At 41.2% G+C, this 17,213-nt stretch overlaps 1 protein-coding gene across 3 annotated transcripts in view; it reads left to right on the forward strand.

The window, feature by feature from the left end:
• The window catches only part of LOC124551335 (brachyurin-like), a 125,577-nt gene that overhangs the window by 39,514 nt on the left and 68,850 nt on the right, over positions 1-17,213 (forward strand). For all 3 annotated transcript variants that reach the window (XM_047126356.1, XM_047126357.1, XM_047126358.1), the window contains exons 2-3: positions 1,115-1,283; positions 7,206-7,375. In XM_047126356.1, the coding sequence (XP_046982312.1) occupies positions 1,115-1,283; positions 7,206-7,375 (339 nt within the window). The remainder of the gene's footprint in view (positions 1-1,114; positions 1,284-7,205; positions 7,376-17,213) is intronic.

Here is a 17,213-nt window from a genome sequence, read left to right on the forward strand (position 1 = left end):
ACAATGCTTATCCAGCTCATTCACCTGCAGAGTTGCAGCCGTCAGTTGATTCCTTCAGCACGGCGTACGAACGATTTGGTCTCTCCGTCAATATTCCAAAGACAAAGGTGATGGCGCAGCCAGCTCCTGGCTCCTCCGTTCCTGATTTCAGCATATCCATTTATGATACACCCTTGGAACAAGTGGACCATTTCCTCTACCTAGGAAGTATACTAGCTGCTCATCTGGGAAAGATGTGGAGAATAGATTACGTGCTGCCCATGTATCATTTGGACGTCTTCCTGAGTAAAGACCTAACACTGTACACCAAACTGATGGTGTACAAAGCTGTAGTCATTTCCACCATGCTATATGGTTGCGAAACCTGGACGTTATATTGCTGTGATCTGAAGAAACTAGAACGCTTCAACCGACAGAAGCTATGATATATCATGAACCTGAAATGGGATGACTTCATATCGAACACGGCTGTTCTTGAGAAAGCAAAAATGCATAGCATGGAAGCTCTTATCATTGGGCATCAACTCAGATGGGTCGGACATGTCCAGTGGATGAAAAATGACAGACTTCCACGCCAAATGCTGTACAGCGAAGTGAGCACAGGTAAAAGGCCAGGAGGTGCCCCTCTCAAACGTTATAAGGACCAGTACAAGAAAAATCTGAAAAACTTGAACATCGATCCTAGTAACTGGTCCACAATAGCAGAAGATCGAAGTTGCTGGTGCTCAGTTACCTAAAATGCTCTTCAAAACTTTGAGCTGGAACGTCGAAGAATGGAGAATGACAAACGCCGGAGACGTAAACTCCTCCAGGCTCAGCCACGTCCTCCACCTTCCATCAGCTGTAATGTCTGTGGCCGCCTGTTCCACGCTAGGATTGGATTGCTAAGCCATCAACGACACTTCCACGCCTGAACCGTGACAAAGGAAATCTCAGGAGAGAAATGAAAACTGGGATACTAGTATCAGCCGACGACGACAATATTTAGTGAACAAAGAGCCTTCCGTGTTTACTTGTCAATTAGATGTAGGTTCTGTGTTGGCGGTGGATCTCAAACTAATATAGGCCAGGAGAGTTCAGCAGAACTGTACCACAACGTGACGTCCTGTTTCAGGCACGCAGTCGCCTCACGGGGAGGGAGAGGGCCGCGTCGTAGACGGCAGGCCCTCCGCGCTCGGCCAGTTCCCACACCAGGCTGTCGTCCTCGCCGACGGCCAGTACTTATGCGGCGGCTCGCTCATCACCAGAACCGCAGTCCTCACCGGCGCCTTCTGCACCGTCGGGTGAGCGGCGGCGGCAGCGGCAGCTGGGCTAGGAGGCCGCTTGTCTTGCGAGCGCAACAAGGGACGCCGCTTCATGATGTAATGTCTAATTTAGGGGGCTGCAGATGTATGCTCGTCTGGGAGAACCGCGTCCTACGTTACACTTCAATAAACTGTTGTTTCCAGTTTTCGAAGCTACGATTCCGATACTTCGCTATTTAACTATTACATGTGATTGTCACGACAAACGGAAGTGCGAATTAGTGCAAGGCTTCCAGATCATCAAGCGAGCTCACAGTACTGTTTTCCGTACACAGTTTAGCTGTGGACACTAAGGACGATCCGACATTACAACTCCAATGACGTATATTCAGAGTTAAAATCGATGATACTTAAAGTTGACTACTACCTATCGATAGAGTCACGAAAAAATAGTTTTAATTTAGTGCCATATCTGGTGTTATTTCTGATCGAGCTCGGTGTTGCTTTTTCCCAGTTTCGGTGCTACTTCGTTGCCAAATTCGTTTCTTGCCGATTTCGCAGTTATTTTTGGCCAATTTTGATGTTATTTTATTCGTTGTCTCTCTTAATTTTCTAATAATTTCAGTGTTTTTTTTCCAAATTCATTTTTTTGCCAAACTCTGTGTTATTTTATCATTATGGCGGTTTTTTCAGTTTTCAAGTTAGGTTTCTCCCTTTTCGATATTTATTTTTTTCCTAATTCGGTGTAATTTTTATGTAAATTCGGTGTTATTTTTTTGAAGGTACAGTGTTCATGCGAAATTCGATTTACTCGTTTCTGCCAGATTTTGTGTTACCCTTTTTTTGCCAAAGAGTGTTTATTTTGCCAAACAGAATATATGTTACAATCTAAGTCTTATACGAGAAAAATGGCTGGAATATAAGAACTGACATACATGATAACATATGTACCTAAGAAGTTGTAACCGGTTTTTTCATTAAACTTACTACTAATACACTGCTCGTGCAGTGTAATCATGACAGTGCAAATGAGCAAAAATTATATTTCTAGACATTGTGAAGATAAAATGGCTCAAATGGTACAAAATAAGTAACAAAATCTAACATATACATTACACATCATTCATTAAAGATAAAAAAGAAGGAAAAATAAATATTATTTGTGTACATACATTTCACACATTTCACAATTTTACGCAACTACACACAGAACACAGACCATTAGTACTCAACTACAAACATGTATAAGGACAGGGAACAAATCAACCAGAAACACATATGAAATCGGGAAACCACCATGGTTGGACTAACTAAAAAAAGTTATTGAATGCAGTCAGATAATTAGTTACTAGAAAACTCCTATTAGACAAACATTAGTCACCTGTCGGTCACAAAAAGAAACCAACCTTAAAATACCATCTTATATGAACAAAGAAAACAAAAAAGATACAATTATTAAGCAGATACTAAAAAGTAAATTCAGCATAGTGATTAAATAATGTCAAAAATGACGTGTTTTGTTCCCTCACCTACAGTGCTTTTGTTTAAACGAAACCAAAGTACAACTAAAAAAGGATTTAGATGAAGTTAGCAATATAAAACAGGTGAAAATGAAGTAACCAAAATTTTACTGAATTTTTATGATTGTCATTTACCTCATTATAAGCATATTACCTCTTATTACCATTGACTCACATACAGCTATTTTCATCAAGCCTTGTCTTATTTCCCCTCATTACAAACCATGTTACTTATTACTACCATTGCTTCTTATACTTTTACCTTTGTTCATATTTCAATAAGTACTAAGACAACTTCTCTACTTTATTTTTCTTATGTGAGCATCCCTCAGTGCCCCATATTATTCATCAACCTCTGTATGTTTCATCTTACTTCTTCAAAACCATCAACATCAGAAACGTGGCTGCAAAACCTAAGTACAAACTGTCACATCAAAAATTAAATTTCTCAAGAACACTAAGCAGAATGAAAAAGACTTGTTTATCTCAACTGTTCTTTCTCCTGCTTTGGAGCTTGATTTTGGCACATTATATCCCTAAACTTCATTTTCATCAAATAGTGTTGGCCCTAAAAGGAAAAGTTATCTCACCTGACATTGAAAGTTAAACTACAGTGCCGTGACGGAAAAAATTAAATTCAAGCGAAAAACTCTCCTGGAAAGATTGTATTACAAGAAAGAAAGTAAAAAGCTTCCATGTGTTCTTTTTTTCTATGTGTCACCCACGCAAGACTCAAATTTTTATCACTTGTTTCCATCAGCTGAACACTGATTACTTATTTCTGTGTAACAATCTTTAAAATACGTCTTTCCTGTAACTTTCTGGCAGATTAAAACTGTGTGCCAGACCGAGACTCGAACTCGGGACCTTTGCCTTTCTCTGGCAAGTGCTCTACCACCTGAGCTACCAAGCACGACTCACGCCCCGTCCTCACAGCCTCACTTCTGCCAGTACCTCGTCTCCTACCTTCCAAACTTTACAGAAGCAGTGCCTGTGTTATTCAGCAATAGAATGCAAAGTTCCTTCGAAAATGCATATCCAGTGTCAGCAGACAGGTACAATATTGCAGATATTCAGAAATACAATGGAAGGTTCCTTCATACTTGCAGGATGCTGAAACATCGATGGTATGTTCATAAATCAGAGCATTCACAGAGTGTGCTGTAAGAAATTATACTTCCACTTTTTGCCACCACGTCAAAATAAGCAGTCCGACCGTGACATGTTTCCTCCTGCTTTGATGTAAGCCTGCTGCTTGTCACTTGTTCCCGTAAGTTGATTTCTTTTATGAAGAGAGTGTTTGTGTAAAGGGTTAAGAAGGTTGAAGTTTTCCATACCAAACGCAATGACTATTGACAGCAAAGTCCATGCACTGCTGGTAAAATAGTTCTATCAGGATGGCAGCAACAGCAGCACTGCATTGGGGGAATACTGCCAACAGAAACAGCTGTGAAGAAATCTCATGTCAATAAATGGGCTAAAGTATTTGCTGAAGAATTTTGAAGGAAGAGGAGAATTGGGTGGTGCAGCACAGAGAGGGAGGTGGCGCAGTCCCACGGAAGTTGAAGTTGCTGCAGCTGTAACTGACCATGCAGAACATGCCTCACTTCCACATTTCATTAACCGATTGGCACTTTACTGAAATGTTTGTATCAACTGGAAACAAAACAAATTTGACCTATCGGAACGTCAGTGATACACTTGAGAAAAAGTAATGGTGGCATGTAATAAAGTCTCAGTTGTATCATGCCTAAAATCTTAATACAAGACTCATTCCTAATGACACACTGCATTTCGTATCAAAGAGATGTGATACCAACCACTTTCCACTACTTCCTGTTACACTAAAATGTTTTAACTTACTTAAAAGCTTATTGTAATTTCCTTCGTCTGTTGCCTTTGAAAGACCATAAAATACACCAGTAACCAAAATTGGCCACTGAATTAGGTAAGATCTCGCTAAATGTCTACACACTGAGTGGTTATAATTGAACTGCAGCTACTCACAGAGGTCCAGTGTGGGCTGTAATTATCACATGGCAGTGAAACTTGGTAGATACTATAATGCATTAACGGATAACCGATTTATGCTGGATAAAAATTAGTTCCAGTTTCAGCTACCAGGTGTAAAAAAAAGTATAGAAATGTTTCCATGTGTAACATATTAGGAATGGGGTGCGGACAGAAAAGGTCAAACAAGCGAGAAAGGTCTAACGTTGATATTATTTATAACCACCACTTACAATATTTGTTCAATACAAGCACCAGAAATGACAACAGGGCACTCCATCCATAAGACAACATGATCAACAGTTGCTCACAGAGCAGTTCTGGTGAAAGCTGAGCAACGTGTCCCTGTAAACTGGCCTTCAGAACAGGCAGCAATAACGATCTTTTAGCTTTTAGATATCCTCAGAGTTAAAAGTCTCATGGATCCATATCAGGTGAGCTTGCAGGCCATGCATCTGGAAAAGTTCTGGAGATAACACGTTTGTTTGAAGGTTGCACTGAGCAGCGGAATGAAGTGTTGCCCAATCTTGTATGCTTGGTTGGTTGATTGGGGGGGGGGGGGGGGAGGACCAAACAGCGAGGTCATCGGTCGCATCGGATTAAGGATGGAAGGGGAAGGAAGACAGCCATAGCCTTTAAAGGGAACCATCCGCGCATTTTCCTGAAACGATTTAGGGAAATTATGGAAAACCTATATCAGGATTGCTGGACGCGCGTTTGAACCTTCCTCCCGAATGCGAGACCAATGTGCTAACACGGCGCCACCTCGCTCTGTGGTATTGCAAGAAAACAGGGTATCCACGCAGTTGTGATTCTTCAAAGGAACAATGACATGCTGTACAAGTAGGTTTCCAGAACATACAGACGTGATGGTTCACCTGATAGACCCTTTGGGTGCCTTGTCTTCTAAGAAGAATGGGCCAAGAATAAAGTTGCTTGTCAATCCATGCCATACAGTCACATACAGCAAGTGCAACACCCAGTTGAACGGTACTCCAAATGCGGCAATCCTGTGTATTCACTGTATTCAGTGTAAAATCTGACTCGTCATTTCATAAAATATTTCCTGGCCACATCTCATGAACTTCGTTCCATGCGAAAAACCAAAGTGCCAATTCAGAACGATGCTGCACATCATGAGGTTCCAGTTACTACACAGTCTGTATCTTGTAGGAGTACCAGTTTAAAACAGACCGCAAAACTTTCCGTACTGTTGACCATGAGATGGACAATTCTCGTGACATAACACAGGCATTAACACTAGCCGTGGTACATCCTGTACGTTCAGTACAGCAACAGCAACCTTGTCAATAACTTCCACTGGGATAGGACATCTTCATCTTTCAGGTGACATGCCAAGTTCACCCGTGTTTCCGAATTTTGCTATCGATGTCATTAAACCATTTAATGACATTGGGCGTCTCCTCAGATCTTTGAGTCAGTGATACTTTCTCAATGTAGCCCAGTAGCAGGTGTTGTTGACATAAAACAGTTTCACTCAAAGCGCAAGGATTCTCTTCTCGATAGTCGTACCGTGCACTGACATCATGGCTTGCCAAATGAGAGCGTGGATGACATACCGCCATACAAACCGTGTACAACGCCAGATTTGCACGTGGTGGTCGAAATTAAAACATTTTTTTCCAGTGTAAATCGGTTCCGCATTTACGCGCTAGCATATCTAACAAGTCTCGCTGCCACACGATAATTACAGACCACACCGGACCTCCATAAGTAGCTACATCTTAATTATAACCCTCTGGTACTCATTACTTGTTTAACGAGCGATAAGGGACCTTCCAGATCATACACCGATTTCACAAACTGGCCTCCCACCCTCGCCCGTTGGAAGATCCTGTCATGTGCAGCTCCCATCCAGTTTCCTCCGAATCATATCTGCTGCAGGTCTGTCTGTAGCATATCCTCCCGTGTTGATCAGAAGCTTTGCAAGGGCCTCTTTCGCTCTGACCTTGCTACCAGTATTACTTTTGAAATAGCACCGTCGGTCATCTCACAATATCCTCAGCCCATTGTAGTAGCTCAACTTTTACTTTTTGTACTACATTACACCGGTTCATCATATCGTATATTTCTTCATTTTACAGTCTCCTCCAACCTGTTTCTTCCTTCACCTTGCCCAGAAATGTTTGTGATGCTCTTTCAAATACAATGTGTAAATAGCCATTATCTATTTTGTAATCATTTAAAATCCTAACTGAGTCATAGACAATATATGATTTGTAGTTAGATAGATAAGATTGTATTTGTGCGTGTCTTTAGATATACGAAAAGGTACCTATTACAGCTTTAGAGAGAAGCTGTGTTTCATTCTGCTCTGTAATGTTCGTGGCGTTGATTACCATTAGCTATACGCAAAAATTATTGGCACCGCCTGTCTGCTTTGCAATTGAAAATACATTTATTCTTGCAGACGTAAGAAGTTTACCATTAAACTGGGAAGCATTCATCGGGATAAGAACGAGAGCACATCCTGGATCGTGGTTGCGCACTGGGCTGCAGCCCACCTGGACTACAAAACGGAGGGCTATTTGAGCCATAATGTGGCTGTTATATTCCTGCCCGAGAAAGCTCCTCTCAGCAGTAAGTAATGCAAAAGTAGAGTAGCACTCTTACTTCATAGATACATAGCCCCTCTCAGCAGTAAGTAGTGTAAAAGTAGAGTAGCGCTTTTACTTCCTAGAGAGAGGGACATACATACATAGATAAAGTGACAGAGAGAGAGCGAGAGAGACAGTAGCGCAAGTCATGTGCTGCAGTCTGGCAAAGCAGTGTGTGCGGTCTGAAACCTATAGTTTCTTTTTACACAGTTCAGTCACATTAATGTGGCCATCACCTGTGTTCAACGTCAAAGTGCAATAACCACTCACAGGTGGCAGGTGGCAGCATTAACAGTGGAGGGTATATAAAGAGTTTTGAGTGGGGGGGGGGGGGGGGGGGAGATTGACAGCGCACCAGGTGCAGGTGTCATAATGCAGAAACAGCGATTTATCTGACATCCAAAACGGCTTCATCATTGCTTTTTGGGATAACATTGGAAGCATTGCCGAAATGGCCAAGTTTGTTAACTGTTCACATGCTACCATTGTTGAAGTACAACATGCATGGCATAATGGCGCTATCCAAAATTGGTCGTAAGGCTTCTGCTGTATACCATGGACCATATACGAACGATGACTGCGGCAAATAGATGTGCATGTGTTGAGCAACTGGTCACCCAGATAAACCAAGGGGCTAGCAACAGTATCTCCTCAATAACCGTTCAGCGAATGTTGCTATATATATGGGTCTCTGCAGCAGACGACTGGTTCATGCAGCCATGCTGCCTGCTCTTCATTGGTGACAGAGGCTGGAATTTGCTGAGATAGATGGCAGTTGAGCTGTACAGCGTGAAACGTCTGAAAGTAAACACCCTGCAACAATCGGCAGAAGGGTCTGGCCATAGAACAGAGTGTTATGGTCTTAGGAGAGTTTTTGCGGCATTAACTGGGTGATCTCGATATTCTGGAAGACACAATGGACCAACACAATCATGCTTCTATCCTTGGGAGCCGCGTCCACCACTGTCATGCAGTTCCTTTTTCCTCAACCGATGGTACCTACCAGCAGGGCAATGCAACATGTCACACAGCTCGCTGTGTACGTTCGTGATCCAAAGAAGCAGCAGTATTTCGATAGGTGTTTATGTTAATGTGACTGCACCGTGTAATATGATACATAGTTGCTTTTCTTTCAGTTCTTTGTTTATTCAGTTTATTTTTAATCTGTTTTATAGAAATTAACTGATTGTTCAACAATGGGTGAAGACTGGATGACTTTAGAATAAATGTAGCACCTAACATGGGTGCATGTCTGAAGACTGTAAATCATGGAAGAATCTATAGGTATGCAGTTTTTTTGTTTTTTTTTTTTGTTTTTTTTTTTTGTGGTGTCTGTGAAATCATCGTCGCTGCTGAACTACATTCAATGATGTCTTGTTCTACGTTGTGCACTGTAATATGCTAGGCCTACCCACAAGGTAGTCAAGGAGTTGCTATTGAAACCTGTATCACTCCTTGATGTGGGCTCTCCTGAGATCATCTGCTGTGTGAAGGAAGTTCCTGTGATATTGCACTGCAAGTTTCTTCCAACCCTAAGCGTTCTTGATTGGGTGTATGTCAGTAGATGTATTAGACCATTCCACAACTAGTGAACTTCCATGAGGATATAATAGGTTTTATAATATTTCTAATATTTCACAGATGAGAGACGATGTGGAATCAAATAAAGATCTGTGCTTCATCCAAAGTAAAAACTACCAGACAATAATACCTCCCTTTACAACCTATGTAGCGCCCAGTTAATAGACAGAAGAAAGCACCTAATATCGTTTCCATGGGTTTGCTGCCACTGGAGTGTACCACCACTTCAACCGACCTATTACTGTGTCTTTGAAATCCATTGATGGTATTCTTTCACCCTCCTCCCAAATCTATGAGAAGATTCTTGTGAACTGGATCGAAGTTCAGGGACTGGAAAGATACATTCTACACCGCAGCAAATAACTGATATGAATTGCAAAGTTGTTCACTACTTGTAGCTCTGAATTTCAAAGTTGTTCACTACTTGTTGCTCTTTTCACGAGTGATTTGCTGTACTGTGTCGCATATTTTCGCTGTTACAGTCTGCAATGGTTGAGGCCAAGCACTGTCATCATTGAGTTACTGGCCCTCATACGTAAGTTCTCACAGCATACACGAGACAAGGTACCATGACATAACCCAAGTGCCCGAATGACAGAGTTAAATTGTACATTGCCTTGAGCTACCCTGAAAACGACTGTGAACCACACGCGTTGATTTCACGTTGTTTGCCTATCTTGCACCCAGCTGTGACATCGACAACTTGTGCAACATTCCAGCTGCAGGGGGACCGATAGCCAAGCAGTTTCGTGCCTCTGCCCCCCTAAACCATCCAACCAACCAATTGGCTACCAGGATATTGTAACTACAAGCATTCTGACACAGGTAGAAACTCCCAGACACCCTACTTGACCTGGAACTTGGTCGTTGACCTTATTTATAAATCACGCATGATATCATTGATGATCTTGAACCACTGACATCAACATTGACATCAACTTTATAAGTGGGAAGTCAAGACCCTTCCTGATTTCCAACGAATCGTAGACAGTACGACCCACTTCAACTATTTTGGGGAAACCTGTTTTGTCCTGTGTTAGGAAGAGGCAAACGCATAAGGGCAGGGTCTATTAATCGTCGGTAGCTCGAACATACAGCAAATGATGGCAGCAAGGGACGGGAAGGACGCCAGATGCACTCAGTGTGTATGCCTTTTGGCCTCATTCAACATGCTGAAGACACAATTCCAGTAGCCACTGAGGGAAAAGTGTGCAACCAACTGCAGATTGTGGGGCATATTGGAATAAATTATGCCTCTCGTCTGGGCTCTGAGGCCATTCTTGGGTCATTCCTGCGAATGACAGACAAGGTTGAGAAGGCCAACCTTGTGTATGGACTTTCAACGAAGGTCACAATTTGCAGCATTGTCTCCAGTACTGATTGTGGCACTTTGGTAGTGAGCAGAGTGGAAGGACTGAAGCAGAGACTTTGAAAGTTCTGTGAAAAGCTAGGCTGAGACTTCCTGGACTTGCGCCATAGGGTTCAGAACTGTAGGGTCCCCCTAAACTGGTCTGGTGTGCACTACACATCAGATTCTGCTACTCAGGTAGCTGACTTTGTATCAATTGTAGGCAAGGCTTTTTAGATTAGCCGATTCTCCATCCAATCCAGATAACGATAGCTGTAAGAAACCCATAACTATTAGTGTAAGATCGGAAGCAATGCCACTTACAGGGGAGAATATTAAAATCCTAATGGTGAACTGCCGATGCATCCGCAACGAAGTGCCAGAGTTTCAAGCGCTCATGAAAAGCAGTAAAGCTCTCATAATACTAGGTACAGAAGGCTGATTGAAACCTGAAATTTATATCAGTGAGGTTTTTGGGGAAAATTTATGTATCAGCATCAAGTGTGGACATAAAGTAATAATTAGATCCTTCTATCACCCACCAGATTCATCTCCCGATATAACCGAAAACTATAGAGAAAACCTCAGTTCACTTGTACATAAGTCCCCCAATCACATCGTCAACCACGGCACATACTTTAATCATGCAACAATTAATTTGGAAAATTACGGTTCTGTTAGTTGTGGGCTTCTTAAGACATTCTGTCAAACATTACTAAATGCCTTCTCTGAAACATGCCTAAAACTCATTATGGAGATATATTGGATCTAATGGCAAAAAATAGACATGAACTCTTAGAGGACGTACACATCGAAACTGGTATCATAACCATGACACAGTTGTGGCAACAATAATTACCAGAGTACAAGGACAATTAAAACATGCAGAAAGATATAAACGTTCAATAAACTAGATAAAAACGTCAGTAGTGTCATATCTGTATAAGGAACTTCAAACTTTCAGCACAGGGCAGGAACATGCAGAGGAACTCTGGCTAAAGTTTAAATGAATAGTTGAACATGCTCTTGATATACATGTGACAGTAGAACAGTTCATATTGGGAATAACCCTCACTGGTATACAGTCACTGTAAAGTAAATTCTTAAAGAACAGAAATTACTGCATAGTAGGTGTAAAACAAAACGTAGAGTTGTAGATTGACAGATGCTCAGTGAAATGCGTTTGGCTTTCAATAGACCAATGTGTGATGCCTATGGTGACTACGCTGTCAGAATATTGTCAAGTGATCTTTCACAGAACGCAAGGAAATTCTGGTCATATGTAAAGGCTGTCCATGACACCAAAGTTAGTGTCAAGTCCCTAGTGGCCGGCCGGTGTGGCCGAGCGGTTCTAGGCGCTTCAGTCTGGAACCGCGCGATCGCTACGGTAGCAGGTTAGAATCCTGCCTCGGGCATGGATGTATGTGATGTCCTTAGGTTAGTTAGGTTTAAGTAGTTTTAAGTTCTAGGGGACTGATGACCTCAGATGTTAAGTCCCAGAGTGCTCAGAGCCATTTTTGAAGTCCCTAGTGAACGAGAAGGAACTGAAATTGAAGGTAGCAAAGCAGAAGCTGAAATGTTTAACTTCGTTTTAAAGTGTTCTTTTACAAGGGAAAACTCAGGAGTATTGCCCAGTTTGATCCTCATACCACTGAAAAGATGAATGAAAGAAGTATTAGTGTCAGTGGTGTTGAGAAACTGCTGAAATCGTTAAAATTGAAAAAAGCTCCAGGATTGGAGGGAATCCCTCTTAGATTCTATACTGAATTTGCAGCCAAGTTGGCCCCTCATCTGACTATAACATATCATAGATCAGTAGAAAAAAAACCAAGCTTCGTTCCTGAAAAGAGGCACAGGTCATACCTGCCTACAAAGAGGTTAGTAGAAGTAATCCACAAAACTACCGTCCAATGTCACTGATATCAACTGGTTATTGAATCCTAGAATATATTCTGAAGTCAAACATAATCAGATATCTTGAACAGAATGACCACATCAGTGCCAACCAGTATGGGTTTCAGAAACATCGATTATGTGAAAGCCAACTAGAACTTTTCTCGCATGACGTGCTAAAAGCTTTGCATGAAGGCAATGAGGTAGATGCTGTATTTCTTGATTTCCGGGAAGCATTTGACTCAGTACCATGCCTACACTTATTGTCAAAAGTAAGATCATATGTGGCATCAAGTGAAATTTATGACTGCGTTGAGACTTTGTGGTAGGAAGGACGCAACTTGTTACCTTGGATGGAGACTAACTGTCAGATGTAGAAGCAACTTTAAGTGTGCCAGGGGAAGTCTGTTGGGATCCTTACGGTTCATATTTGTACTAATGACCTCGGAGACAATATCAATAGTAAAATCAGGCTTCTTGAAGTTCATGCAGTTATCCACACTGAAGAGCCAAAGAAACTGACACATCTGTCTAATATCGTGTAGGGACCCCGGGGTCATGCTGAAGAGCCACATCATGACGTGGCGATGACTCGACTACAGTCTGAAGTTGTGTTCGAGGGAGCTAACATCATTAATCCTGCAGGGCTGTCCATAAATCCGTAAGATTATGAGGGATCGGAGATCTCTTTTGAACATCACGTAGCAAGTCGTATCAGATATGTTCAATGGCGTTCATGTGTGGGGAGTATGGTGATCAGCGGTAGTGTTTAAACTCTGTAGCAATTCTGGACGCATGTGGCATCGCATTGTCCTGTTGGAATTGCCCAAGTCCGTCAGAATGCACAATGGCCATGAATAGATGCAGGTGATCGGACTGGATGCTTACGTACGTGCCACCTGTCAGAGGGTCAGAGTTGTATTTAGACATATCAGGGGTCCCATATCACTCCAACTGCACACGCCCCACGCCATTACAGAGCCTCCATTAGCTTGAACAGTCCCCAGCTGACATGCAGGATCCATGGATTCATGAGGTTGCCTGCATACCCGTACACGTCCATCTCCTCGATACAATTTGAAACGAGAGTCGTCCGAGCAGGCAACATGTTCCCAGTCATCAACAGTCCAGTGTTTGTATTGACGGACCCAGGCAAGGCAGAAAGCTTTGTGTCGTGGAGTCATCCAGGGTACATGAGAGGGTCTTACCGATGATGTTTCGTTGAATGGTTCGCACACTGACACTTGTTGCGGAAGGGCTGCACTTCTGCCACCTTGAACGATTCTCTTCAGACATCGTTGGTACCTTTCTTGTATGACTTTTTTCCTGATCGCAGCGATGTCGGAGGTTTGATGTTTTACCGGATTCCAGATTTTCACGGAACACATGTGAAATGATCGTATGGGAAAACCCCCACTTCATCGCTATCTGGAGGACGCTGTGTCCCATCGCTCGTGTGCTGACTGTAACTCTAGTTTCAAATTCAATTAAATCTCAATAGCCTGCATTGTAGCAGCAGTAACCAATCTGACAACTGTGCCAGACTCTTGTCTTCTATAGGCATTGCCGTCAGCAGCGCCGTATTCTGCCTGTTTGCATATCTCTGTATTTGAATACGCATGCCTATACCAGTTTCCTAGGTTCTTCTGTGTATAATGAAATACTATTTAAAAGAATCTGTGTAAATATTCAGTGATATCCTAAGAAGGTTTCAAAGTGGTACAGAGACTGTCAACGTGCTTTAAATGTTCAGAAATGTAAAATTTTCACTTCAAAAAGCGAGGAAATGTAGTAGGCAACGACTATAATATTAGTCAGTCTCTGTTGGAGTAGGGCAACTCATGTAAATACCTGGATGTAACACTTTGTAGGGATATGAAATGGCGTGACCACACAGGTTCTGTCGTGGATAAAGCAAGTGGTAGACTTCAGTTTATTGGTAGAATACTGGGGAAGTGCAAACAGTGTACAAAGGAAACTGCTTACTAATCACTTGTGCGACTGGTTCTAGAATATTGCTCAAGAATGTAGGACCTGTACCATATAGGACTATCAAGGGATATTGAAAGTATGCAGAGAAGGGCAGCGCAAATGGTCACTGATTTGTTCACTCTGTGGGAGAGTGTTACAGAGATACTGAAGGAAATGAACTGGAATACTCTTGAAGATAGACGTAGACTATCCTGAAAAAGTCTATTAACAAAGATTCAAGAGTGTGGTGACCAGCGCTAGTGTTTAAGCTCAGAAGAGTGTTCCTGGAGCCACGCTGTAGCAATTCTGGACGTATGTGGTGTCGCATTGTCCTGTTGGAATTGCCCAAGTCCGTCAGAATGCACAAATGATTTCTCTAGGAATATACTACAACCCCCTACGTACTGCTCACAAAGCGATTGTGAGGACAATATTAGAATAATTACTGTACACACAGAGTCAATGAAACAATCACTCTTCCTGCACTCCCTAATAACTGGAACAATGAGACATACCGTCTACCATGCGCCTCACAGTGGTCTGCAGAGTATAAACGTAGATGTAGCGCAGTATTAAACATGAAAGACAAAAACGAAAACTGCAGGGTTGCAGAAATTGCGCAGTTGTGTTATTGCGAAATGAAACCGTGTCCTCCACCGCATATCTCCAATCAGTCACAATGCAGGACCGCTTATCTCCACCCAATTGTAATGCAGTATCAAAAATCCTCCCCCTTTCGGCAACGAATCATAGTGCAGTACTCCTTATCTCTACTCAGCCATAGCACAATATTAAAATTGTAAGGTAGTGGAAATAACCCAACTGCGTTAAGGGGAAATTAAAAACCACCCCCCCTCATCTCCAGCCAAACCTAGTGCAGTACTGAAAAATGAAACAAAAGTCCAGTATGGAGGTAACAGACCAGTTGTTTTCATTAGGAATTAACAGTGTCTCCCCCTACATCTCTAACCATATTATAATATTAAAAACTCAAGATTGTGGGAATAGATGAACTTTGTGCTTTGTACGCCTCCTCCTCTTTTTTCCAACAAATCAGAATGCAGCATTAAAATGATGTGCAAATATGGTGCCAGATATGCAGTAAAAATTGCGTAACCTTCACTTGAAAATCAAACATATTCACTGTTTCCGGTTTAAATTGTGTCAACTGACATAATTTATGTACAGACTAATTGTGTACTTTATACACCTCCCTTTCTTTTTCCAACCAATCAATGTGTAGTTTAAAATGATGCACACACTGCATAATATACCACCTCTCTCAAATCTCCTTCTATCATAACCTACAATTTTAGTCACCATTAAAATTAAAAGAGCAGACTGCACTAGTATCCCATCCGGCCTGTGGTCGAAAGTATTGAAACAACCGAAGTTATTTATGGAAAACTACATCATACATGTCTCTCGTCTCCCCCAATCAGAGCCTAAAATTACTATTACAATGTAACTCAATCTAGCCTGTTCTCAGAAGTATTCTAACTATAATGCAAAAATATGTGAAAGTATTTAAATTGCCTAAATTATCGAAAATTTTGTCAGTTATGTTTACATTACTGGCTTCAAAAAATAAGTACATGGAGTGGCCCACCTGTCATGTTGGCAACTTTTATTGGAACCTATACACATATACCATTCGCCATGGAATATTGGAACCAGTATGTAACACATTCTCTGTAAATCATTAAAAATCAGTGTTTGCCTATAGCATACAAATAATGACTTCCCACATCTCTACTAAATTATATCTTGCACTTCGTATTTCTGAAATTCTGTTTGATAAAGGTCATTCACTGTTTCTTTATTATTATTGTTAAATGTCTCACTTTTAAGACATTTTTTACAACCATGGTAGTGATAAACGGTATTAGTTTCTGTATCATAGCCAATTTAAAAGCGAAACTCCTCCCAACAGTCGTGACTCTCATTCGAATTCACGCCTCCTGAATTAGGACTATCAGCACACCTCATCTGACTGACAATTATGCTAGCTATAAGTGCTTTAAGTTTTCCCAATAGTATAACGTCATCTCCACAACTACTGTAGAGTTGTGTAGTATCATTACTTTTAACTATTCCGCCTTACTGCTTTCTCATTTCATGGCTGAATTCACCATTTGTGGCACTCACATTGCCCACAGACAATTCACTCTATTTCAGTTTTTAATTACCTAGGTTTTGCACATCATCAATACGTTTATCCAACTAGTACTGCGATCTCATTTAATACTTTGATTTCCCTTATTAAATATTTCTATCGGTTTCATAAATGTTTGATTTCATTCTGTTTCTCCAGTTCTTTGACAATTCGTTTGGCTTCTGAAGCATTCACTGTTACCTCTTTAATATCTATTGTCATTAATTATTGAGTAAGACCGTTATTCATATCTTTTCTGAATTCACCAAATATTTTTTGAAAATGTTTAAAAATTTCTCACCTCTCTTGTTGTCTCTCCCTTCCTCTTTCTTGCCCCTCTTATGGCCTTTCTTCTTCTCTCTCCCGCCTCGCCTCTTATGTTTCCTTACCCCTCTTTTCCTTTTGTTCTTCTGCCCTTTTAGTCAAAAAGCACTAAACGTTTCGTGGGTTACTTATATATATTATAAAGTCAGTTTATCATTGTGCTAAATTTGGTAGTTTCCATGCAGTCTATGGTTTCTGTAATTACTGTAATTTGTGCATTGTGATGACAGTTCAGTGTTGATACAAAATTTGTGGCTATATCCCTTGTACCTACACATGCACTACAGTCATGCAAAATCTTGATATTGGTTTGTCTTGTCCTTTTTCAACTCCATCATTTCTCATTCACTACTGTCCTGCATCACCATATGAAATTACAACAATCTATATCCTCTGTCAATTGAACCTCAAACATCTGCTCAGCTCAGCATAAAGTGGAACCCCATGGGCAGTATTCAAATTGTCTACATACTTACATGTAAATAAAATTTTAAGATAATCTCTTTCTGTTATTATAATACACAAGCTGATGTTTTCTAATACTAAAAA

The sequence above is a fragment of the Schistocerca americana genome, chromosome 9 (genome assembly GCF_021461395.2).
Source record: "Schistocerca americana isolate TAMUIC-IGC-003095 chromosome 9, iqSchAmer2.1, whole genome shotgun sequence".
Lineage (NCBI taxonomy): Eukaryota > Metazoa > Arthropoda > Insecta > Orthoptera > Acrididae > Schistocerca > Schistocerca americana.